Raw genomic sequence first — 27,095 nt, forward strand, 5'->3', positions numbered from 1 at the left:
ATTTATATTTAAGTATATTTTTCCTATCTACTTAAAATACAAAAATTAGGAAGTGAAAAGAACACAGGAAGAGGAAAGAAAATTATGGAGGAATCAAGGAGGGGAAAAAAAGACTTTGGAAATACTGTATATCCTGAAATAACAAATCTGGACAAATAATGAAAATTTATTAACAAATGCAAGTTATATAATTATTATTGTGGGCCACCCAGAATAATAATGTATGTTTCTAATGCAAAAGATGAGTATGAATACTTGGAAATATATAATTATTAAACTTTTAAACTCTAATATGCTATTAATAATTTAAATATACTCATTCTATTTTCCACTTTAATTTCTCCACTATTACCAATGGAGCCATTCATTTTATGTCCAACTTCCCCAAAGGGTGAAAAAAGCCATCTTGAATTATTTTTTTTTCTCTTTTCAAAATCATTTTCTCATATACAGCTGGTATTTTAGAAAAGAAAAAAAAGTGAATCTCAACCTTCCATATTTTCAAAGAACTATTCAAATGTTTACTTTGATAAAGCATTATATAATATCTAGTTATTATTATAATTATCATTCTTATTTTTATTATAATTAGCCATACTGTGCAGAAAAAAAGCACTGGCACTGACAACTCAAGAAAACTTAGGTTTAATTTTGGTCCTCTTATTTTCAAACTAGCTAACATTGAGGAAATGATACCTTTTCTTTGTGTCTTGGTTTCCTCATATATAAAAAAAAAAAAAAAGATGTTGCTGTTCAGTCATTTCAGCCAGTCATGTTCAACTCTTTGTCACCCTTTTGGGGATTTTCTTGGCAGAGAAATAGTAGTTTGCCATTTCCTTCTCCAGCTCATTTTACACATGAGGAAACTGAGGTAAATAGGGTTAAGTGACTTTTCCAGGGTCACACAACTAGTATGTGTCTTATTTCAATTCCAGAAGATGATCCTAATGACTCCTGGCACTCTAACCATTCTGCAATCTAGCTGCTCTTAAATGAAGATAAGGCATGCTCATATTATCTCTAAAGTACCGTGTAGCTCTAATAGAGTATATTCCTACCAATAGCCTCACAGGCTTAGTGCTTTCACTTTCTTATCTGTCTTCACATAGATCATCAAACACAATTGCCACCTGGTGCTCAGAAATTTTCTGTGTCCTCATTAATCATATAAAATCCAAAATACTTTAGTTTATTCTTTCAAGCCATTTCATTCCTTTTTACAACTATTTATCCTTGCTTCCAAACATGATTTCTCATTTTCCCCCTTTTCACAGATTCCACTTGGGTTAAATGCCCCTCTAAAATGTTCCCAAATAAAACTAAATTATTCTGAAATCTAGGTTTTTATACATATACCCCATGAATTGAATGTTCTTCTTCTCTATTAATTCATGGTGATCAAGACCTTTAAAGTATAGCTGCTTCCTGTGGCTATCTTCTGGAATTCTTCCTGGACTGCTCAGACTGCTCATCTCCAGCCCTTTATTCTGTACTATCAAATGTGCAATATGACTAAACGTGATACAATTTAAACCTATAACTCTGACCTTTCGGCTTCAAGGGGCATGAATGTTCTGAAAAACATAAAAGAGGATAAAAAATAACTTTTACTTATTTTTGGCCACTGTTATGTTCAAGAAGAGCTCACTTTTCCAGTTTTTATTGGGAAAAATATTTTTTAATGGCATCAAATTGTAAAGAGAGAATAATACAGCTACATTGCTCTAGGTATTCACTTTAGACTTCAAATCAAATATTATTGAATCTGTTACTTCTAGCTAAAAATTTTGGTAATCTGAGGTAAGTTTTACTTTATTAGTCCCTTAACAAAGTTTTTCCTGAAAATAAAAAAAACAATATGAAAACAGAACAATTATTTTATTTCCAGACTTAAAGTACTACTTCAAATCCAAACATAGGGAGATGTGCATTTGTATATACATATGCTTATACATGTTCACGTGTATAAATATGCTATATAAGATATATGCATATGTATAGATATATGTATCTAATTTATAACTCACCATTTTTGCCACTAATACCTGTGCATAGAATTTTGGCATTCTATTTATTGCATAGGGCTGCTACACAAAGGTACAAAAAATATAATTTTAAATATGAGCTACCTTCAAGATGATTTGTAACTTTAACCATAAAATAATGGGGATCAACATTCTATTACAGCAATGGGTTGAAAAATTCATGTTTCTGAGTTTGTTAAATATTTCAAATGAGACAGTAGGTTAAATTTGTTTTATCTTTAAAATAGATTGTTATTCTTGAGGAAATAAAAAATTTTTTGAATTTGCTAAATTTTATTCCTCATAAAATGGACTTCAGTTTACAATATACATTCTTTTAAAATAATAATTTATAACTGTTTCACAATAAAGGATTTTTTGTATCAAAGCTTTCATTTTATGGTGTATATCAAATTAAACTTAAAGATGAAATTGTTTTCTAATGGATGAAGTAAAATATAGAAAGGACTGGACAAAAGTAAAATGTAAAAATGAAAAATGGATGGAGAACTAAATATAGTCTACCTAATGCCAAACATCGTTATCCTAAGCACTATGATCTGATTTATTAAGCTATGGAAGAGTAGCATCCTTTTACCAAACTTTTTAAAAGGCTCTGAAAATGAAATAACAAAATTTAAAATAGACTATATAGTGACTAGTGAATTATTTAAATAAAATTATTAGAGAGAGTTTTCCAAAACAAAATAGATGTATAGAAATCATTACACAAGAAAAATTAGCCAGGGATCATGTTTAAATAATAAAGAGAAGATTGTCAACATCCGTTTGAAGGTATTTTTCACTATCTATATCTACACATAGATATATATGCATATATATAAAGTTTTTACACAAATATATATATATGAATTAACAAAGCTGGTCAGACTCCTGCCTTATAGAGTTCAATATTCTGTCTAAGAATGACACAATGGAAAATTTGTGGCAAAGCTTCTTTTTTAATTTAATAACCTATTAATTATAGATCCATCAGCCTCCAACTTAGTTGGATTATTTATTACCATTAATTATCACTTCATTACATATAGCTAGTTTTAAAATATAAAAATTGAGGGCAATGCACACAGTTCTTCCTAATCCTGTTTGATTCCAAATATCCAGCCAGAAATAATTGCAAAATAATTTAGAGAAAATATATGTGGGTACTCCCTCACTAAGCTTTTTGGGTATACTGCTCACAAATCCATCATATGGAATACCATATATTTCAAAAGGCACTGTATAATATAACTGTGACTTTTCTAACCACTGAGGCCAAAATAGCATAATAAAATATCATATCACAATATGCTTCAGGACACAGATGGATGAGTAGGAACACTGTACATTCGGCAAAGAATACAATGGAGGTCTTTGTACTAATGGGGGAAAAAAGTAATAACTTATGTATCAGAGAAGGTTTTGAAAGGGCATTGAACTAGTCAAACACTATTGTAGTCTTATATTAGCAAGCATCTCTCATCCTGTTTTAAATAAAAAAAAAACTATCATCTCATTTTGATGCCTATCTTTTAATACCGAGCTGCTGTTAGAATTTCTGTCTGTGTATTCCTGTATTCTGCATTCTATATTTTAAAAATTCAAAGAACCCAGCATTAATAATAATCTGAAAAGCTTTGAAAAGAGATCATGTTCGCTCAAGATTTAGATACATGCACTCTTGCAACCTTCAAAAATGGAAGATTCACTATACAACATCTGTTATTGTTCAAATAAACTGTGGCAAAATCATCCTCTAGCCTACTGGAAATTTATTCAGGCCAGACACCTTTTATTATGACTTTAAAAAAAATTCATATCTATAAACCTGAATTCATTTGGAAGCAACTCAAAAGACTTTCAATTAGGAATACTCTGTTGCATAAAATTCCCTTTACTCCATTTCCTTTCCCCTTCCTTCTCCACCCCTCATCAAAACAACATAATCTCATCCTAGGAGAGATATTTGGCTATGTTTTGACATGGTTAAAGCCTTCTAAATATGTACTGTCCTATATTTATAAAAGAACATATGAATCTATCAGATGAAATTATTTCCACCTGTATTTGGTGGGGAAAAAACAAAATCTAGAAACTATAAATGTTCAGTTATTTTGTGAACTATGTAAAAATATAATATCTTAAATAACACAATGGAAGAGTATTTTAGAGTATCAATAGTAGTTGGGTGAAAAAATAGCTAGAGAACTGGACTTGTAGTCCTGGAAGACCTGAATTCATGTCCAACCTCAGGAATTTGCTAGGTTTATAATCCTAGGTAAATCACTAAACCTATTTTCCTCAATAAAATGGGGATAAGAATAGCACCTACTACCAAGGTTATTATCAGGATAAAAGGAGAGAATATTTGTAAAGCACTTTGCAAATTTTAAGGTAGTATATGAATTTTAGCTATTGTTTGTGTTAATATCATTACTACAGTACGAAGCTGTCATCATCCTTCTTACTAGAAGAGGACCAAAATGGCATCATGAAGTAGGGATCAAGGTACAGTAAGTTCAACTGTGGTTGAGCAGGCCAATACAAGCTCAAAATGTTCTGCCACAAGTTGGGTAGAAATTGTCCTTTCAAACATTTGGGGAGGAGATGTTTGCTCTTCTCACATTTCTTTTGAGTTCCTGCAATTCTTCTTTGCTCATAAAGCATAGGGTCTTCTTTGAGCCAATATCTCCATGTCTGCAATTGATAACCAAGTCCTTCAGCAAGATCCTGAGAGTGTCCTTGTGTCACTTCTTCTGCCCTCCATATGAAGGCTTCACTTCTTCTGATCTTCATGTGAGCACTAGCCTTATGTGAATTCTCCATTTAAAACAATCATTTAGATTAATGTCCATTTGGGATTGAGACAGGTGGTCAACCCATCAGAGTTGCACTCTCTGTGACAGAGTCTGAATGCTTCATATTTCTGCTTGAGAAAGCACCATATCTTGTCATTTATTCTTCAGAATCTGCTTAAGACAATTCAAATAGAAGTGGTTCAATTTCTGGGCATGAGGTTATCTCCTCAGGTTTCACAGGCATACAACAAAGAGGTCAGCACAATGGCTCCATAGACCTTTGGCTTGGTAGGTAGCCTAACACTTCGTCTCTTCCAAACTTTCTTTCGGAGCTTTCCAAAGCTGAGCTAGCTCCAACAATGAGTGCATCAGTTTCGTCATCTATGTGTACATCCCTGGAAATAATACTGACAAAGTAATTGAAATTATCCAAAACATTCAAAATTTTCTCCATTTGCTGTAACTAATGGTTCAATATGAGAATGGTACAGTGCTGACTACAGAGAAAGTCTGCCAAAATTAGCACAAGTGGCAAAGGATCAATGCCTAGTCAGTTGCAACTCAGCCTCAGAAGCTTTATTGAGGGCACAATTATCTGTGAACACAAAGTTGCACCCCATCTCTCCTTCCACTTTATCTTCAGCTTGTGGTCTTTTCATCTTATATAATTTACCATTGTTTACAGTAGCTGATCTTGGGAAGTCCTTGCCAGGACTCAGTTTTCTCATATATAAGGAGAAGACCGTATAGATTACCTTTGATGTACTTTTCTAGACTAAAACACCATATCTCCAAAAAATAGTATGTCTTCATTTATATTGTACTAATAATGTGAAAGGCTTCCCAATTGTCTTAGTTCTAGAGAATTAGCTATTTGTTATAAAAAGCTACTTGAATATTAGGTCAGAAATGAAAACTAAGATACATTTGGCTTTTTATCCATTCTCAAGCTTTTTGTTCCCATACCTGAAAATGGGGAAACAAAAGACTTAAAATCTCTAAACACAAAACACAAATTGGGGTGAGGGGAGAGGGACATTACCTAAAGGTACTCTTGCAGCACTTGCATCAGGATTAATCCAAAATGAAAGCCAGGACAGGACCACAATGAGCAGAGTAGGGGCATACACACCCATCATATAAAATCCCACTTGTCTTCTCAGTGTAAAGATGACTTCTACGCATGTATAATATCCTTTCAGGAACAAGTACATACATGTTATGTTTTTAAGAAGCAATATTTTCAGACATCAGCAAGATTTAAATGAATCTACTTACCTATCAATAGCAGGTCATAGCTATTTTATTCAAATTGGAAAAGCAAACTCCCACTCCCACCCACTATCCCCCTTCCCAAAAAGATTTCCTTTAAGTGAAAAAAAATGCCTAAAATAAATGAAAACAATTTGATGAAAGCTATATCAACACAATGTAGAACCTATTTCTTCTGACCTTTCAAAACTTCACCATGGCATTGAGAAACACCACATGCTGTTAATAATATTTCAGTGTCTAGAGTTAAAGGTCTTTCTTCAGAAAATCAGAAACGAACTTTCAATCTTTTTATTACCTACAGGTATTACTCAAGGGAGATGACCTGAAATAGCCACTTAAAGAGGTATAAATCAAAGCAGAACAGGTAATAAAATCCCTGTTTTGGGGTGATGTAGGTTGAAGCTACCCAAATTTATGAAAGGGATTAAAATTTAACAGTAATTATATGTGAATTCATTTTCAAAATGGAAAAGCATTAATTAATGTACTTGAATACAAATGTCAATCAATGAAAGAAAAATGAGTAATTAGAAGCTATGAAGGGTCATGTAATGAAAATATGTGATTAAGACATCCCTTATCCTGTCCTTTTTATTGACTCCTGTGATGTGCCCAAACTTACAATAAAATGTTTGATTTTCATTTGCTGAAATGAATGTAGGAAAAGTCTGCAGCAGTACAGATATGAGATATTGACTCCTGGGCAGTCAAATATTTGCGACCAATTGAAGGGTAACCTTGGAAATTAATCACAAATTTCTGGTATTCTCAACCAGAATATACTGCCAAAGGGAGCAGAGGGGAACAACATAAATGATGTTAAAGCACTTATAAAGATGAAGCTTTTCTATGTTAATAATTTTTTTAACCCTTGTACTTTGGTGTATTGTCTCATAGGTGGAAGATTGGTAAGGGTGGGCAATGGGGGTCAAGTGACTTGCCCAGGGTCACACAGCTGGGAAGTGGCTCAGGCCGGGTTTGAACCTAGGACCTCCTGTCTCTAGGCCTGACTCTCACTCCACTGAGCTACCCAGCTGCCCCTTATGTTAATAATTTTAAAAAATATTTAAACCCATTTTTCAGAATTCTACTAATTTACTATTTTGTACTAAACAAATTAACTTATAAAGTGAGTACAATAACATAGAATTACTCACTTTGGTTGCATAATCCCATATATGAACATTTAAAATATATAAAAAATTGTTTTAATTTATTTACCCAAAAGAGCAATTTTTGCACAGTTTTTTTTCTTTTTTCCAATTTTTTCTCCTGATAGTACTGAGATTTTTTCCCCTGAAGTTTCTAAATGATTTTTAAACACTTCTTTTTCTACACTGGCATATTAAAATACACATGATCAAATAAATTCCTTTCATCATGCCTGTGAATGAATCAATGAATAAATGTTGATAGGGTCTCATATTAAGAAATGTATTATTAAAAATTCATTCTTTTGGTGACATCTTTTCACTTGAGATCATAATTGTTGCTTTCAATTATTTTCATAAGACATTAAGAATTTTGAGACTTTGGGCATTTCTTTGTTGTTGAACTAACTTTGTTCTATTTTTTCCTTTTGTATGCTGTGAAGAAAGAAATACAGAGGTTTTTTTAATATAGCTGGTTATATAAAATACCACACCCAAATTTTCTTCTCCTTGGTTAAATACACAACATGTGTTTGTAATTGTCAATTATGTGGAACATCTCCAAAACATATCATTACTTCAGGATGCCATTACCAAAACTTAATGGGGATCCAGAATTTCCTATAAGAGATTTTGAATTATCTCTGTTTTATTAAGGTGTTTTAATGCAGATAATTACCTTTTGTATATAAAATCTATGGAAGCTACAGTGCTGTGCTCCTCCAATAAGCTTGGCATTGTTACAAGGGGCTTCACATTTTTCCAGATATTCTCTCAGTTCAGTATAATGTTGATTATTGGAAATGCCATTTTGTATTCCATTCAGTGGAAGTTGAATGACAATGTACATAAAATCTGTGTTTTGAGGCAAATTGAGGCCAGATCTTTGGAACAGGGCACATTACTTACTGAAGAGTCTTGCAGGTGGGTACCTGGATGACTTCAGCAGTAAAGCACACAGAGGAACATTTTAGTGATTTAGTTGATAAGTCTTTATGAGAAACGTTTGTCAGATTCTGGCACTAGATCTTTTTCTATTACTCATAATAATTGGTTTAGGGTAGTGGAGGGGAGAGGGAGAGACAAAAAGACAATGGAAGAGATACAGAGACAGAAACAACAGAAAATGGAAGAATGGAAGAGACAGAGACATAGAATATATATTCTGCTAATTATTGAAATTGCAGATTAGGCCAATTTAATTTCCTAAACATTCTTCATAAGATTTTTAGAAAATATATACCTATGCTAAGTTTCCAATTCAAAGATTTTCAACATAAATTACATTGCAGAGCTTTTAATAAGTAATTAATGGGAAAAATTGACCTCAATTGTAGGGGAAAAAATAAACCTGTCACTGACAGCAACTTTTCCTCTAAAACCTGAGAATACATGTTCAGCACCTAAAAACAATTGTCAATGTTAGTTGATAATGATTTCCTCCTAAACTAGCTTCATAGCATTATTTGTTCGAGCCTTAATAAGTATCCTAGCTGCATGTTGCAATACTGAACTAACCCAATGAGGCACCAGTGACTTTTCATTTAAGAGTAAAACAATACCTTCAGGAAAAATTAAATATTGTCTCAACACAACTTGATTTTCTGTTCAAATATCTCAGAATAGAATTTCACAAATTTCATACTTATCAATGACCTTTTAATACTAAGACATCTTCCAAATTTAAAAAAAAAACTTACTGGGGCAACCAAGTGGCATAACAGATAGCTTGGAGTTGGGAGGATCTGGGTTTAAATATGACTTAAGACACTTCCTAGCTGTATGACCCTAGACAAGTCACTTAACTCCAGTTGCCTGCCACTTGCCCTTCTGCTTTAGAGTAGTTACAGAGATAGAAAGTGAAGGTTTTACAAATAAATATATAAATTTTTAAAAATCTTTCTAAAAGATGTTTTAAATGAGAATTCATCTTTCTTTTTAAATAAACTGGGTAAAGTTTAGTGCCTTTTGGTTTAGTTCCATAGAGAATTTTACATGAGAGTTAATTCACCAAAGATGATTCCTATACATTATAGATTAATTTAGGGAATTACAGAGAAAAATGGTTCATAACTTTTTTCTTTTGCTTCAAGGTATATACTAAACCTTTATCAATGAAGTCAATTTAACATTTTGAAAAATGTTATCTAGACAAGTTCTTTTGAAAATGTTAGATCAGAATCTGTATCTTCTTGCTTTATTTTGTTCAATAACCCATCAAATGGACTATGTCCCTGTGGTCAGCCATTAATTTCTCTTTCTTGAAGATGATCTTGAGGATATTGGCAGTGCAACATTTCTGTACTAAACATTAGCATCTACTGAGGATAACCAAACTTCAAAGTAAAAGAAAATAAAATATGTAATAAAAGATTTTTAAATTTTTTATAACATTTTATTATGGTACCAAGTGGTCAGTGATTGATAAATTATATAAATTGAAAGATGAAATTTATTTTAATAGAAAAAATTATGTTCTGAGGAGCTCAAGAAGATACTGTACTGTGAAAGTATATTTCATCAATTATTTAAACTATTGTTTCCTCTTCTAGAAGAGACAGTACAATGTCTGAAAACTATAAACAATTTCTTTAACTTAATGGATGTCATTCAATTTGAAAACAGGATAACTTAATGAGTGAATGTTTTTATAGTCAGATATGGGAGAGTACTACAGGTTAACATTTTCATCAGTTTTAAAGTTTCCTTATTTATATGAATGTCATCTCAATATGACTGCTATAATGAAACATTTAGCAATCATACCAAAGAATATAATACTATTTTGTGTACTCTGAAAAAAGAAAGTAGGCATCCCTGAGGAGGGAAAAGTCAGAACATGTAAAAATAAGAGAGCATAATAGAGTTACCTTTTATATGTTGAGGGTTGGGGTAAAGTCCAGGACTCATAATCAAATAAAAGTGGAAGGAGAGCACAAAAATAAAAAATCAACAATTTTTCATAATATAAATATGATAGGTAGGTGGCAAAAGGGATAAGCATTACAGGCCATGGAGTCAGGAAGACCTTAATCCAATATGGCCTCAGACATTCATTATAATTCTAAGCAAGTCATTCAAACTTTCTTTTCCTCAATTTCTTCATCTGTAAAATGAGAATGGAAGGAGATCCTACTCTCAGGATTGTTGTGAGGATCAAATAAGATAATAATTATAAAGTCCTTTGCATAGTACCTGACATATAGTAAATTCTACATACATTTTGGATATTGTTATTATTACTTTAAAATTAAAAAAACCTTTGGTCAATGAAATCAATTTAACTAGAAAAGGAAGAAAAAATAGGGGAAATTGTTGTAATCTAATATTTGATAAAGATCTGATATTCAGTACTTATATGATTTTGTGGTAAATATACTTAAAATGAAGAGTTATTACTCAGTAGATAAGTAGTCAAAAGAAATAAGCAAGCAATTTTAAAAAGAAGAAAGGTAAACTTAACAATTGTATAAGTCAATATTTCACATCACAAATAAGAACAGAAATGCAAACTCAAACTATTCTGAAGCTTCAACTCATACTCATCAAAGTGAAAAAATGATAACAATTTGGAAATAATAAATGTTGCAGGGGCTTTAGGAAAGCAGGCACACTAATGGGCAAAAAATATACAATAGTTATATTAATAAAAATGCTAAAATGCATCTTAACTTGCATTAAATGTAAGGAAAAACCAAGATTCCTGGGATAAAAATGAGAATATATTTGCTCTCAATAGAGAGACTGAAGTTTGGTAGGGTGGATGAAAGTTTTACATTCTGAACTATGCATATATTGACAACTTCTTCTTTGTTATAAGAGGGGATTCATGGTAGAACAGTGGATTAAGTTGAAGTGGCTAAGTCATAAAAAATAGGTACATTTCAAATTTATCTTGTTTGAATTAATTAAAGTATTAATAATAATTTTATCTTCCCAAAATTAATATTTTAAAAATAGGTTACAAATTGACATTTTAATTGGAATTTGACCCATCTAAAGTATAGCATTAACATATTGTACTTATTCATACTAAAATATATAATAAATTATGTAAAATTTTAATTACTTGATAAGCAAATAAATGATTTTTAAAATAACATCTTTGAGGCAACTTTCCCCCCAAGTAACTACATATTTGTTTACTCTAAATATTATAGGTAAAGTCATTCACTGCTTGCTACAGAAAGCATGTATGCTGAGTTCATGAAGACATCCCATTGTCACAGAGTCATTCTACCCTTTTCATCCTCTGAAATTGGATCAAATTATCATTGCATAGAATTTAGGTTTCTAATATTTTCATAAACTCTTGAAGCTAGTATTATTTCTAGGTAAGATGGTATTTATACTTTTAAAAATTGAAATAAACATAAATTATTAAGATTAATGCAATAATCAAAATGCTTTGCACTCAGTTTATAATTGGATGGCTCATTTAGATGGATATTTAATCCCTCAATTACTTGTTAATAATAGTTAACATTTATATAATGCCTACCACGTGCCAGAAACTAAGGGTTTCAAAATTTTTATTTCATTTGATCATCTCAAAAACTCTCAAAGGTAGATTATAATACCCATTTTATATATGAGAAAACTGAGGTTAACAGAGGTTAAATGACTTGCCCAGATCTCTACAGCCAGTAAGTGCTAAAAGATATATTTGAACCCAGATTTTCCTGACTGTAGAAACATGTGTCTCAATTCCTGAATAATAGTAACTTTGTTATGAGAGCATTGACAAATGAGTGGTATATTTTCTTTTCTGCAAATATTAGATACTTTAATAACTGAAATCTATTTGCTCTTGTTATTAGATTGTCTTCTCTATGACATAGATGCAACTGTATTAAATGACTGCATTGCCTTTACTTGTTTCCAATTCTTATTCTAAAATGCCTTTGTCAAGGATAAAAAGTATCACAGACAATGAAACAATATAAAAAATTGAAGCAAATTTTTCTGAAAAAGGGCTTTTTTTCTGAAATATGTAGGGGACTGTGAGAAATTTATAAAAATAAGTCATTCTTCATTCGATAAATTGTCAAGGGATATGAACAGGCAAGTTTCCAGAAGAAGAAATAAAAGCTATCTATAATCATAAGAAACAAAATGATCTGAATCAGTATTGATTAGAGAAAAGCAAACTAAAATAACTGAGGTACCAATTCACACCTATCATAAATGACAACTTCTGAAAAGGATGAAGAAAAATAAATATACTAATGCACTGTCAATGGAGTTATGAACTGGCCCAAACATTCTGAAGAACAATTTGGAACTATGCCCAAAGAACTATTATGTTTTGCATATTCTTTGATGCATCTGTACTACTAATATGTCTACACACCAAAGAGATTAAAGAAAAATGAAAAGGATCTATATATACAAAAATATTGATAGCAGCTCCTTTTAGGGTTGGCAAGGAATTGGAAATTGAGGGGATGCCCATCAATTGGGGAATGGCTGAACAAATTATGACGTAAAATTGTGATGGGATACTACTTTATTATAAGAAATTATGAGGGAGATGTTTTAGGGGGAAAAACTCCAGGAAGATGTACATGATAATGTGGAGTGAAGTGAGCAAAAACAGGAGATCATTTTCCCAGTAATAGTGATAATGGTGATTAACTATGATAAACTTAGCTACTCTGATTAATACAATAATCCAAGTCAATTCCAAAGCACTTATGATGAAAAGTTACTTCATGTACCTCCAGAGAAAGAACTAAGAAACTCTGAATACAGATTAAGTATAGTCTTTTCACTTTATTTTTCTTGGGGTTTATTGTGATATGGTTGATATGGAATTATGTTTTGCAATGTTTTCACTTGTGCAATTAAAAATATTGCTTATCTTCTCCATGGGTGGAAGGAAGGGAGAGAACTTGGAACTCAATTTTTTAAGTATTAAAAATAAATGTTTTTAAAAAGAAAAAAAAATAAAATGTCTTTTTTACTCTTTAAAGGTAGGTATTTGTCTTTAACTTCTTATTGTATCTCCACCACTTCGTACAATGCTTGGCAATGTGTTTAATAAATGTTTGATTGATTCTCTGATCAGGATACAACTTCAAGAATATTATGTTATTGGTGGTTTTTTCCCGAAATGAATCACACAGGTCACTTATTACCCTAAAGCTGACAAAACAAGTTACTGCTTTATTTATATGGATTAAAAAAATCTTAAAAAAATTCTCAATTCCAATAATTTTCTGCTACCCAATGGTAGGAAAGGCATTTCTTGGTTACACTGGAGAAAACAATTTATTCAGGGTAGGGTAGTTTATATTTTCAGCAAAAAAATATTTTTTTAATTTACCAAAATGTTCATATACAGGAAACATATACAAGAATAGACAAAATCAAAGAGGTAACTACCATGCCATTCAAAGTTATCAAGATGCCTTAGAAAATACAAAGGTTTTTTTTTTCCAAACCCTATCACTGCTTTAGCTATTTTAAATTAATTTTTCATATTTCGAGTCTCCCTTTTATTATTTATTTATGCCACAACCAAATTGCAGAATGTTATAGGATATAGATTCTCTTTTTAATTCTAAAGATTACTTACCAGTGCCTTTATAATATTTCGTACAGTTACCATATTCAATATCTTCCTTTTTAATATCAAACTGTGGCAAAGCTATTTTCTCTAATTGGACAGGATCCCCTGACTGCCAGATAAATCTCAAATCATCCGTTGTATAACCAACTTCAATGAAAAATAGAAACAAAAAACTGTTAGTTTGAATTATGTATATCAGTCAAAATGTATTTATGTTTATCATGCACATAATAACCTTAGTTCCTAATCATTTCCTCAATAATTTAAAATTTTAACATAGAAAAGTTTATAAAATAACTTCATTGCACTATCTTTTGTACAAATAGCTCTTAAAGGAGTATGAATTAGACTATATTAATTAGAGAAATGTAAATCAAAACAACTCTGAGATATTATCTTCTACCTACTGGATTTGCTAAAATGTTAAAAGGGCAAAATGATGAATGTTGGAGGTAATGTGGAAAAATCATGACACTAAATATACTGTTGGTGGAATTGTGAACTCATCTAACCATTTTTGAGAGCAATCTGGGATTATGCTCAAAGAGTCTTAAAACTGTGTATATATTCTGAGGTAGCAACACTACTGTTGGGTTTATTTCATCTAAGGTGATCAAGGGAAATGGAAAAGAAATTATATGCTATAAAATATTTACAGCAGCTCTCTTTGCAGTGGCAAAGACCTGGAAATTGAAGGAATGTCCATCAATTGAGAAATGGCTAAACAAGTTTTGGCATATGATTGTAATTGAATACTATTGTTCCATAAGAAATGATGAACAGGATAATTTTGAGAAAACATAAGACCTACATGAAGTTAGGAAGAATGAAACAATCAGAATCAACATTATATAATAAAGAAATAGAAATATTGTTTGAAGAATGACTTCTAGATGTCCAGCTCCAGAAAAAGAACTGATAAATAGATATAAGCAAGACATCATTTTATATATATACATATATATATATATATCTTTTTTTCAAATGATATATTACTTTCACTAATGGAGGAATAGGAGGTAGGGGAAGAGTGAGGGATTTCACTGGAAAGTAGTTAAATGTAACAAATAAATAAATATTTTAAAATAAAAAACTGATTCAGTAAAAAAAAAAGAATATGTATACTCATTTCAAGACTGACTGCTATTATACTGGAAAGAGTCCACTGTACAGAATGATAACTTCTATTTCAAGACCCAGCTCTATCACTTACTAGCTATGAAAATTTGATAAAGTCAGATCTAATCTCTCTAGGCCTCATTTTTGCTCTATTTTAAAGGGGAAAGTGAGCAGGAGATAGACTAATGATCTCTACAAAGCTTTGGTAGATCTAACTCTTTGATTCCATTGTGTAACCCATAACTATGTCATAATAGCTGTAAAGGCAATCATACAATTTGCTCTTTTTAAATCCTGCATAATTATTGTAATGCAACCTTTTTTACTATTCCCATATGGAACTTAGGCAAGACTCATACTGCTTAATGCTAATATTAGATTAAAGAGGGTTATTAAAATATCAATTATAAACCATGACAAGGAAGAATAACCAGTTAATTAAAACTATTGTATTTTTGGTTGTTATTACATATCCTACAATCACCTTTGCTACCTATGTACTGTGGCTCCAACTTCTAAAATAGGTAAATTCAAAGATTTTTTTTAATTTAAAGATGACTATTGACTGTAATCATTAAGTAGTATGAATATTCTTAGGGTATGATGCCCTGCAAACATCCTGATTTCATAGAATTTTATTACTTGAGTAAAAGATGAAAACCTTATTTTGGAAAAAGAATGAACATGTAAGTATTTTTCCAAAGGTATGATTCCAACTTTATAAAAATGGCAGCATTTTAATGTCATCTAGATTGTCCATAACAGATTTTTTTTAAATTAGCACCTTAAATAAAATTTCATAGGTAGTTCATTGTGACCAATGGCTCTAGAAAATATCAAAGTTTCCAGCTAAGTTTCACAGTTTCCAGCCATAACTTTCAAAGAATTGTTTATAGGAACTGAATAGGTTATTTCCCCCTTAAGATTTAGAACTATATCATTAAATGCAGAGGAAGGGTGACTAGAAGGAGAGAGAGACAAAAGCTTGCAGAGTCCTGTCTAGACTTAACACTAATTAGAGATTCAACAGTTAATAAAATGATGTATGAACTCCTTGGGACCAGTTATAATTTTGGTATGGTTTCAATTTATGACAGCAATGGTTATGTATATACCCCTATTGACACTTAAAAGACTCAAAATGTCTGCCCTTGACCAAATGAAATTAGATACAACCTAGATTTGTGATATTTCGCTATTTTTCCATCAGTGGAGTGCTGGATTTTGTGCTATATGCATGTGTGGCTTTGCTCCCTTATGTTGTGCTTTTAATTCTGTATTTTTAAAAAGAGGTATTACCCTAAGGAATGTCATGAAAGATGGCATTCAATAAACATATTTCAAAAATTATTAGGGATACTGAAGTGGTTGTTGGTGTGGGGAAGTCAAATAATCTAAGGATCATTAAAGTCCATGATTAAGCCAGATAAAATATACCAAATCACAGAGAAAAGTATGATAAAAAATAAAAACAACAAGAAGCACTGGAAAATAATTGCTGCAAAACAGCCAAATTAATCCTCAAACAAAGACCCACAGATGGATTTAGCAACAGGCCAAATTGTTACTATTTCCACTTTAGTGAAGCAGAGATTGTTGATGTTGGAGGAAGATAAAGAATACTGATATTTAAAAAACACACATGACAACAATAAAACAAAATTAATAGAATTGCTAACCATTAAAATGAAGAAAAGTAACAACACTTGTCTTGGACAAACACTCCTTTTTAACCTGTGAATTCTAAGCTTTTTCATTAGTAAAACATCCAGCCTTCTCTTACCAAATTTTGGTGAGTTGGTGGCATATAGATCTTGTCAAAATTGAAAAAATAATTAAATCACATATATATATATATACATATATATATATATGTAGAGAGAGAGACAGACAGACAGACAGAGAGAGAGAGAGAGAGAGATAGACAGACAGAGACAGAGACAGAGACAGAGACAGAGACAGAGACAGAGAAACAGAATTACTCTGGAATTATAAAAATTTCCTAGATAGAGATGTGGTACTACCAGAAAAGGCCTAAAGGATTAGGAAATGTGTCTAAGAGATGTAGATTAACAGTTTTGAAAGGATTGGGAAGTTTCTATGTAATCTGAAGAAGTATAAGAAATAAGTACAGCCCAGTTCTTCCCACAATATTTCCAAAAATAATCCAAAAAGAAAATGAGATAAAGAAGATATTAGGAAATTGAAGGTGAATCTCTACTGGATCACCTTTCCACTCTAAGATAATAGAGCAGACATTCAAGAAAGATGAGGGGCCTGGGAAAGATCTGTCATGTTATAAGTATCTTAAAAGAAGAAATAAAAAAAGAAAGAAGGAAAAGGATATACTAACAAGAAAGGTTAGATGCTTCCTATTGATAAATACATTTTAATTTTTAAAACATAGAAAAAGCTTTTGGGCTATCATCACCATCATCATCATCACTAGATTTCGGGTTTATGTTTTCTTTGTCAAAGATATGCTTAATGTCTAATGTGATTAGTGTGGTTTTTAAAATAATAATTAAATGTCAAAATTTTGTGAACTCAATGCCAAATTGCAAAAAAAAGAGATTTCTGTAATATGAGGTCAAAATATATATTAAAATTTTATCAAAGATGTAGAAAATTTTATTATCTGTTAATATATTATTCTACATTGTCCCAATTTGCATACTGCTATAATATTAGTCAAAAATGAGGCTAAAAGTTTTGAACTGATGATTTATTCTGGGTAGGAAATTTCCATTGTGGAAATCTCCTCCATTAACAAAAATCTGCAACTCATCTTTAACTTACAGTCTTAGATAGTAATATTTTAGAAAAACAGATACAGAACAAGTTGCAATTGATTTCCTTGACACATTGTTTTTAAATATTCCCATGTTCATGCAGAGAGACTCATTGATACTCAGTAAGTCCAATTTCCTAGCTTCCAAAATAACATGTAAAGAACTCTTCTTTCCATTTCCCAGAAGCCAAAGTCAAAAGGCGACAACCTCCTAGAAGACATATATTTGTGAAAAAGAGAAGGACAAGAAAACCAGGGTATATGTTCATTCTTCTCAAGTATCCCTTTTCTGTGACTTTTAGGAGTCCCTGTCTTAACTGGTCAGGGCTTTGTCTCTCTTCATTTCTCTTCTGTCCTCATATAAATAAGTACAGTAGCTAAAGTTATGAGTATAGTGATACTTTCCTCAAACCAGGTGGTAGGATCAAATGGAGAAAAACCAAGGTTAAAAAGAGAGGTCTATTTCAATAGGGCACACAATTAGTGTATCCTCTTTGTGCATGAAGCAAACAAATCTCCTTATATCTCTGAAATTAAATACCCAAATTCTAATATTCTGGAAGGTGAATAATAACAAAGAATTTGTAGAAGGCAGATCTAGGAAGAAAAGATGCAAATGGGAATGTGTAGGGTATATGGAGGGAACAAATGCTTGTTTAATTTGCTCCTTAGAAACTTAAGGTAGCAGCTGTCAACTGGTCTTCTGCTTCAAAGACTGAAATACTTACTGATTTAGAACCCCAAAGCAAAACCCAACTCTATGGGGATAGCTATCACAATACAACAAAAACAACAACTTAGTAAATGGGTATATTCTGAATATTTTGTTAAAGGCAGTATGATTTCAGAATTTTAAAGCACAGATGGTGAAGATATGCAATGCTGACATAATGCAAGTACCCTTTATAATCTTAGAACATATAATATAAAGACTCTATTGTTCATCTTTCAAACACACAGATTACTCAAGGCTACCCTTGGGTGTATCTGGGAATAAGATCAAATACTGAATGCATAATCTTGGAAACATATGCAGAATTTTTCCTTTTATGGCTGGGTCAACTTTTCTAAAGTAAGAAAGAAATCACTGCTCAATTTTAAGTCTCATTTCAGCACATTACAAAGAAAAATGTAATAATCACTGAATCACTTTGTGAAAAGTATATTGTCTAGCCAGGATATGCATGATATTGAGCAGAATGCCTTACACACTGAAAAAAAAAAATCGGTAACTATTAATGTATTCCTGGGAGTGATGTAGTGGCTTATAGCACTTTCTGTTTCTTAAAATATTTAGTGACTTAAAACACAAGCGTCACTGATACATAAAACATTGGGCTTCTGAGTGGGCCTAATTCTATTGTGTTGGTGTTGTTTTCCACATCAATTTATTTCCCAATTGGACCCAACATAACCATTCCAAATTCAAATCATTTTCATCTCATTTTTAGTAGTTAGAGGATAGAGAAATGGAGAGATCTATAATTTAATTTAATATAGGGAATTCCCAGGTGAGGAAACACCTTCTACCATGACAGATTAGTACCTTCTCTGCAACCTAAAGGATTAAAGGATTGCCACAACAGCATTTACAGGTTAAGAGAGTTGTCTGGGGGTAGTTAAGAGAGTTGCCAGGGTGTGTTAGAAATGGAACTTGATCTCTGACTTTTTTAACTTCAAGATCATTTCTCAATCCACTAGAACAGGCTACCACTCCAGTTAAAAATTAAAATATTAATGAATAAACTTCTTGGGATCATATCAGCTGTTTTTCTTTTTCTCTCTGCAATGGTGATTCCAAACGTAGAAGTTAGCTAAAATTCTGATGCTACATTATAAAGATATACAACAGGATAATAAAATTCTCTCTGCATTAATAAGTGAGAATATGTTGATGAATAAATAGAATGAATGTGTTTCTAATCAAAGGAAATTATTGGGTTTATATTTAATAACATTCATTTTTATAATTATTCTCCATAATATTGAGGACCTATGCAACTATTTGTTTTGGACATGTTTAAGCTCATATCATGCATAATATTATTTACATACAGCTTTCCAACTGCATCTTGCAACGTTGTGTATCCATAGGAAATAAGGTCAAGTCCAAAGGGCATGAGAGAGTAATAGATAATCTGAAAATATAAATACAATTCTTAGATACTATTGAAAATATCTCTCAAGTGAACTACTGATTCTAAAAGAATATGAGTGTATTGGTTTAAATATGAAACAGTACCTCATACTAACTAAGACATCTCCATCCCGAAAAATAAAGAGGAGGATATTTTCCTGTGTAACATCATGAAAATTAGCACTCTTTTCATTGGCAAAAAATAGGTCAGGTTTCCATAGACACTTGAACATGGTGGGATCCACTGTCAGTGCATCTGAGCCCCTAAAATCATTAGGAAGCTTCAGCCGGGGATCATTCCATTTCTGCCTCAGGAAGATGTTAACCCTATAATCCTGGTTATGAAAAAAGAAAAGAAAATATTACATCTTGCCAAGAGAAGAAAAGGTTAAAAAAAATTGAAAGGAAGTTTAAATTCTTTCCAACAAATACCTTCATCCTCCCACAAATAGATGGCATTTGTATTGTCACATAAAGACCACATAAAAGAACTAATAAAGTTTATGATTTTCAAAGTTACTATCTTCAAACAATTCCTTAACATCTTCTATGGCAAACTTTGGGATAGCATGCAATTTAGCCAACATTGTTTTTACTTTTTGTTTGTCTGTTAGTTTTAATGAATGCAATTCCCTAGTTTGTCAAGACTAGAAGTAATTTGCAAGAACTTCTCATCAGCGAGATCCCAACACTGATGGTTATTGGAGCTCTGACTTGCTCTGTCTCCAACTAGAGCTGATTCACCCCTTTTAGGCAACCTGGTGACTCTTACTTGCCCAAGCTTCACTGTATTAATGTGCAATTTAGCATAGACATTGGATCTTACTGATCTACTAAGTTTGGAATTCCTGAGGTCAAAAGATCTGGCAGTTTCAGTTTACCTGGTAGCCAAGATTATGTGTGCCCCACACGTATTGTTTCTCATAATCCCTTCTTAAAAAAATAACCACTACCTGGTTAGGTGTTACTGAAGGGCTGAATACTTCCTGGGTAAAAGAATATGTGATCTCAAGGGATGGTGGTGAAGTCAGGTTGTAGGAAATCCTGTGACCTATCAGGTGAATCTAAGAAAGTTGCCTATGGCACATAGAGCTTAAGTGACTTGCCCAAGATCACGCAACTAGTTAAATGTCAGAGACAAATTACATCTATTGATTAAAAAGAAAACAATGAATCCAATGGAACACATATAAATATATCTTTTATTTTTAAAATAAAAAAATGTTTCTTTGGGCCAAAATATTTTGTTAATCTAAGTAATCAGACAATTATAGCCCTTTCTCTTTAGATTTTTTTCTATATACATATACATATATATATGTCATGAGGTCATTGTTTTCAAATGAGAACCTTACAAATATAATGATAATATGTAGTAATAGGGATATATTCTTTCTTTATAAAAGTTATAATAATTTTCCTAAAGCTTAAGTCTGCTAAAAAAAATCTCAGAGGCCCTCAATTTCTTTGAAAATAAGACGCAAAGTCATCAACCTGGCATTTAAAACCCTTCTTTATCTGGCTCCACCAAACATTCTCAGACTGATTTCACTTGACCTCCCTTCCTTCACATTACATTCCAGCCAAACTAGCCCATTTGCTATTTCATCTCCTATCTGGGAGTTATTCTTCCAGGCTCCATGCCTAGAAGTCACTCTCTTCTCATCTCTCTCTCTTAGAATTCTCAGTTCTTATGATGAGCAGGGTGATCTCAGAAGACTTATAGGAACTATTACAAAGTAAAGTGAGCAGAACCGGGAGAACATTGTTCACAATAACAGCAGTATTATAATGATGATCAAATATGGAAAACTTAGTTACTCTGATCAAGACTATGATCCAAGAAAATTCTGAAGGTCTGATGATGAAAGACGTTCTCCACCTCCAGATAAAAAACTGACCAAGTCTGAATAAGGATGAAAGCATACTTGTTTACTTTAATTTTTTTTAGCTGGGGAGTTGGATTTTCTTTTGCAATATGACTAATGGGAATATGTTTTGTATGGCATAACAGGTATAATCTATATCAAATTTTTAAGCATTGCAGGAGGAAGGGATATAATGAATTTGGATATCTCTTTTTTAATGAATATTTAAGTGATGTGTAATTGAGCAAAAAATTTTAAATAATTCTTACTTATTCAGATCTTTACTCAATATCTGCTACATGAAGCTTTTTTCCTGGCATACACATGCCACTCCCTCAATTATCTACATTATATTGTAAAAATCCAGGTACAATATAAATTCTTTGAAGGCAGGGACTGTTCGTTTTTGTCTCTAATCCCAGGACCTAGCAGAGAGTTCTCTTGTCCATGGCAAGAGTTTAATATACAATGCTAATTGAACTAATACTTCCTTAATTTTATTATTGAACAATAAGAAACAAATAGCTAACAATCCTGATAAACACCAATGATGCAATGCTTTTTTATCCTTCTGGTATTTATATGAATTGGAAAGATTCTGTGAGGGATGAAAGAGAAATTCCTAAAAGTGGATGATAAAAAAAAAAATTTAACAGATCTAATTGCAATGATAAAAGATTTCAGTTGTATTGACTGCAGTTTCCCATATGAGATGCTTAGAATGACTTGTATCACCAAGTGCCAATCAAATGCTGTTGGTGAGGCAGCAGGGCCAGAGAAATCAAGACTCATGCCACACTAAATAGTCTTCCTTGTCTGCAGTACTTCCAAAGAGAAGAGGAAAAATAAACAGTTATTCTCTAATTACAGGCAGGAAAGGGATTTTTAAGATTCTAGCAACAGTTTAGTCATCTCTTTGTCTTTGCTAACAATAATATTTTTTGCTAATAATAAAAGAACCAAAGAACCCAGTCCATATCCAAAAAAAAAAAGGCTTTTCTATAATTAATGGTCTTCTAGCTTTTGCTTAGAGACGTCCCATGAAGAAGACTATACTGCCTCCTGAGGCTGTAAATTCCACTTGGGGAATGTGACCATTACAAAGTTATGACTTTCCTTAAGCAAAGCTTAATTTTTTCATTAAGTAACTTCTACTTATAACTCCTAGTTCTGTTCCCTGGGATCAAGGGGCTCAGGGATCCATGAACTTTGTATAATTAAATATTTTGATAATTATTTCAATATAATTGGTTTCATTTGTAATTTATTCTGAGAAGGGGCTAACAGGTTTTACCTGATGGCCAAAAGAATATATGACATAATCACAAAAAATGCTAAGAATTTTTGTCTGGGAGCAACCATAACAAGTCTCATTCCTCCTTCATAGGACAAATGTTCAAATAATTTAGGACAGCTGTTTTGTCCCCATCCTCCACAATCTTCTCTTTTTCACACCAAACATCCTCAATTGCTTCAACTAAACTCTCACAAGGCAGAACCTTAAGGCTCTTCATCATCCTGGTTTCCCTCTGTCATTCTCATATTACAAATTACCATGTAATTTCCAAAGGAACCACTCTCAATATTCCCTTAAATATTCTATTCACTATTCAGAAGAATGATAAATAAAGGTAGATTTCAAAATTCATCTTTTGAAGCTATTGGGAATAGAAGAGGTATGTTGAAAATTTTAAGCTTCATATTAATATCAACTATTTTTATAATATTTATCAACCTTTATAAATTAAAGGACTTCATTACAATATTCAAAAGAAAAAATGAGAAGAGATGTGTTGATGTATGAAGCATGACTCTCTTATTGGTGGCCACAGTTATGCACAGAGCATCATGCAGAGATGATTTTACATGCTATGCTAACAATAATACTTAGTATTATTTGAGACATAGTGTGAAATTTTATCATTGATATATGTTCCAAAATAGCCCTGCTTTATAACATTATTAAAAGTATTTCATACTTTTATATTATATTAACATAGTAACATTAAGGATGTTGTTTTATGTCCTTCCTACTGACACATTAACCTCCCCAAATACTAAAACAAACACACATATATACTTGCTTAAGCCCAACAAAAGAAAAAAAAAAGTCCTCCAATGACTTTCTAAATAACTTCACTAAGATAAGAGCCCAGATGGATCTTCCTTATATTTAGTTCTCTCTATTACGAAAAAAAGCATATCATTATTTCAGTACTGTATATCGGTAAGGTAGTGGTTAGATCTCTGGACCTTGAATCAGGAAGACAAATTTATATCTGGTCTCAGAAGTTAGTACTCCGAGCAAGTAATATGATTGCTTTCTGCCTCAGTTTCTTCATCTATAAAGTGAGGATACTTCAAGGGGTTGTTATTATGATAAAAAATAAAATAATATTTCTATAGTACTTTGCAAATCTGTCATAAAAATGTCAACTATTCTTATCAAAGTGAAACATATATTCATTAATGTAGATAACATGAGCATATAAATAAAATGGGGTCCAGACTTGAATGCCACATTTTAGGAAGAATATTCATAAACTGAGAGGCACTTTAAAGTAATGGATGGTTTTGAAGTAGAGCTAGGCTTTAAGTAAGGGAGATTTAGGCACAAATTATGCCTGTGGCACTACTTATAAAACTGTGTAGAGATTACTTAATGTCTATATTCCTAGAGCAGCTTTCTAGATATTAGTTATTAAGTACCAAATTTTTAAGGGAGTTCCAAAGTACAAAACACAGATCCCTTACATATTTATAGATTAATGAGCTGAAGATTTTCCAATGAAGGACAATCAGGGTAGAAAAAGACCAGATGAGAATCTAATGAAGGCTGTTTATCATGGAAGAGAAGACTAGATGTGATATGATTGCTGTTTACTTGTGTCCAACACTTCATGATGCCATGGAAATAGGACACCAGACTACTATCCTCCATCTTCTGAAGTGTGTCCAATTTTATGTTTGTTGTTTCCCTGACATAATCTATACATTTCATGCTCTTCTGTACCTACTTTTTCTTTCAATCTCTCCTAATATCAGGGTCTTTTCCACTGAAGTCTGTTTTCTCATGGGACAAAATTAATTAAAAATAAATCCTCCATATGAAATTCATTTTTCTAAGTCTTAGCTACAGTGTCATGAAATTTTCCTAACCCATTAATATTTCTCTATTAATCCAGAATGTCTTTATATCACTTGTCAACAAATCAAGGACAGAAAATTTTAATGAGGGGAAATCTGATAAATGCAAAAAAATGGCATTATGGACCTTTGTCCAGAACAAGTCAATTCAATTCAAATCAAAAAATTCAAACTTATAAAATGTGCAAATTCAAATACTTGAATAAAATATATTGAATTCAGGAATAATATATGTTTCAATATTCAATTTACCTCAATATTAAAATAAAATGCAATAGGAAGCACTTTTCAGAATTCATTAAGAAATTGTTGTTTAAACTAGAAAAAGCATTTTTCAAGAGACTTACATTCTTCAGCTTCTATCTACGTAGTGCACTTAGCCCAACATATCCAGTCACTAATACTACCTTGAATACAATCTGAAATTAAAACTAGTCCTAGTTTTATACCCTGAAAGAATATATCTAAAATAGGCTCTGGATGGCCTAGGTTCATTTCAGGGACACAAGCAGGAACTATTATTACACAAGCTATCATTTTTCTATTTAATTAATCATTCCTAGAAGTCCTTACAGGTGAATTCATATGAAAATAGAAAATGACTATGAGCGGCTAATATTTTAAATTATCAGTCATTTACCTTTTAAAAATAGATAGCAGAACATTTCCTAAGAATATATTTTGACAAAGAAAGAAAAGACAGTAAGGATACTGTCAGCCTCAGAGTAGATGGAAAACAGATGACTGATAGGCCAATAAAATTGGAGGTGACAATTTCATCTACTGCAAAATTTTCTCTGCTTCTCTCCAGTATATTTAGAAATATACATAAACGAAGGCATGAGGAAACTGTTTAGTTTAGGTACAATTATTCTGATGACAGAATATGCTCTGAATAATAAAACAAATTCTCTTTTCCATCTCTCTGTCTCTATCTCTTTTGTGTGCTCTCTCTCCCACTCTTTCACACATGCTGTCACAGCATGCATCCACATACTAAAGAACTGGAAGCTAGCTTTGGAATCAGGAGGACCTGGGTCTGACACATACCATCTGTGTGGCCTTGGACAAGTCACTCACCATCCTCATGGATGAAAACAACTGTAACATAAGAGGAGGTAGCAATCTGCACTGGTAAATGGCTTCCTTTCCTGGGAATTCCCTTTACTAGAAAAATCAAAGACCCAGACTCAATAATGTATTTGGTTATGCACATTCACAATATGTGTGTGTGTGTGAGAGAGAGAGAGAGAGACAAAAACAGAAACACAGAAAGACAAAGACGAAACATGACCTAAACATAAAAAGAGATATCATAAGTATCAGAAGGTCAAGGATTTATGGATAGGAGATAAAGTTATGACTCAGCAAGAGATGGAGACCATTGTAAAATGTAAAATAGAAAATGTTGAGCACATGCAATTGGAAAGATTTTGTACAAATGAAATAAATATTGCCAAGATTAGAAGAAAAGTAGAAAATTTGGGGAAAATTTTTGTAGACAGCCTCTCAAATAAAGGTCTCATCTAAAATATACAGAGAAATTCTTGAATTTATAAGAATCCATCATCCCCCAAATGATATATAGGCAAAAGATATCAAGAGACAATTTTAAGTGAATAAATCAAAGTTTTATATAAATATATGAAGAACTATCTAAATCATTACTGTTTGGGGAAATTAAAAAACCAATTCTGAGATATCATCTCACACACATGAGACTGGCTTAATGGCAAAAGGACAAAATGACAAATGTTGGAAAGGATATGGAAAAATGGGGACACAGTTATAGTGTTAGTGGAGCTGTAAACAGATTATGAAATAGGGAAAAAGGAAAAGAATCCATACTTTCCAAAATATTTATAGCAGCTCTCATTTTGGTGGCAAAAAATTGGAAATTGAATGGAAATTGGGGAATGGCTAAATAAATCATGTGCTAGAATACTATTGTGCCATAAGAAGCAATGATATTAATTGATAAAATGATATTAAAATTTTTTAAATAAAAAAGACACACATAGGGGCAGCTAGGTAGCTCAGTGGATTGAGAGCCAGGCCTAGAGACGGGAGGTCCTAGGTTCAAATCTGGCCTCAGACACTTCCCAGCTGTGTGACCTTGGGCAAGTCACTTGACCCCCATTGCCTACCCTTACCACTCTTCCACCAAGGAACTAATACACAGAAGTTAAGGGTTTAAAAATATTAAAA

General features: G+C 32.0%; 1 protein-coding gene across 1 annotated transcript in view; it reads right to left on the bottom strand.

Moving 5' to 3' along the window:
- Positions 1-27,095, bottom strand: part of GLRB (glycine receptor beta) — a 102,276-nt gene that overhangs the window by 13,777 nt on the left and 61,404 nt on the right. The window contains exons 4-7 of the mRNA XM_044680812.1: positions 19,978-20,207; positions 19,791-19,873; positions 13,832-13,972; positions 5,868-6,020 (exon numbers count right to left, since the gene is read on the bottom strand). Of these exons, the coding sequence (XP_044536747.1) occupies positions 5,868-6,020; positions 13,832-13,972; positions 19,791-19,873; positions 19,978-20,207 (607 nt within the window). The remainder of the gene's footprint in view (positions 1-5,867; positions 6,021-13,831; positions 13,973-19,790; positions 19,874-19,977; positions 20,208-27,095) is intronic.

The sequence above is a fragment of the Gracilinanus agilis genome, chromosome 6 (genome assembly GCF_016433145.1).
Source record: "Gracilinanus agilis isolate LMUSP501 chromosome 6, AgileGrace, whole genome shotgun sequence".
Lineage (NCBI taxonomy): Eukaryota > Metazoa > Chordata > Mammalia > Didelphimorphia > Didelphidae > Gracilinanus > Gracilinanus agilis.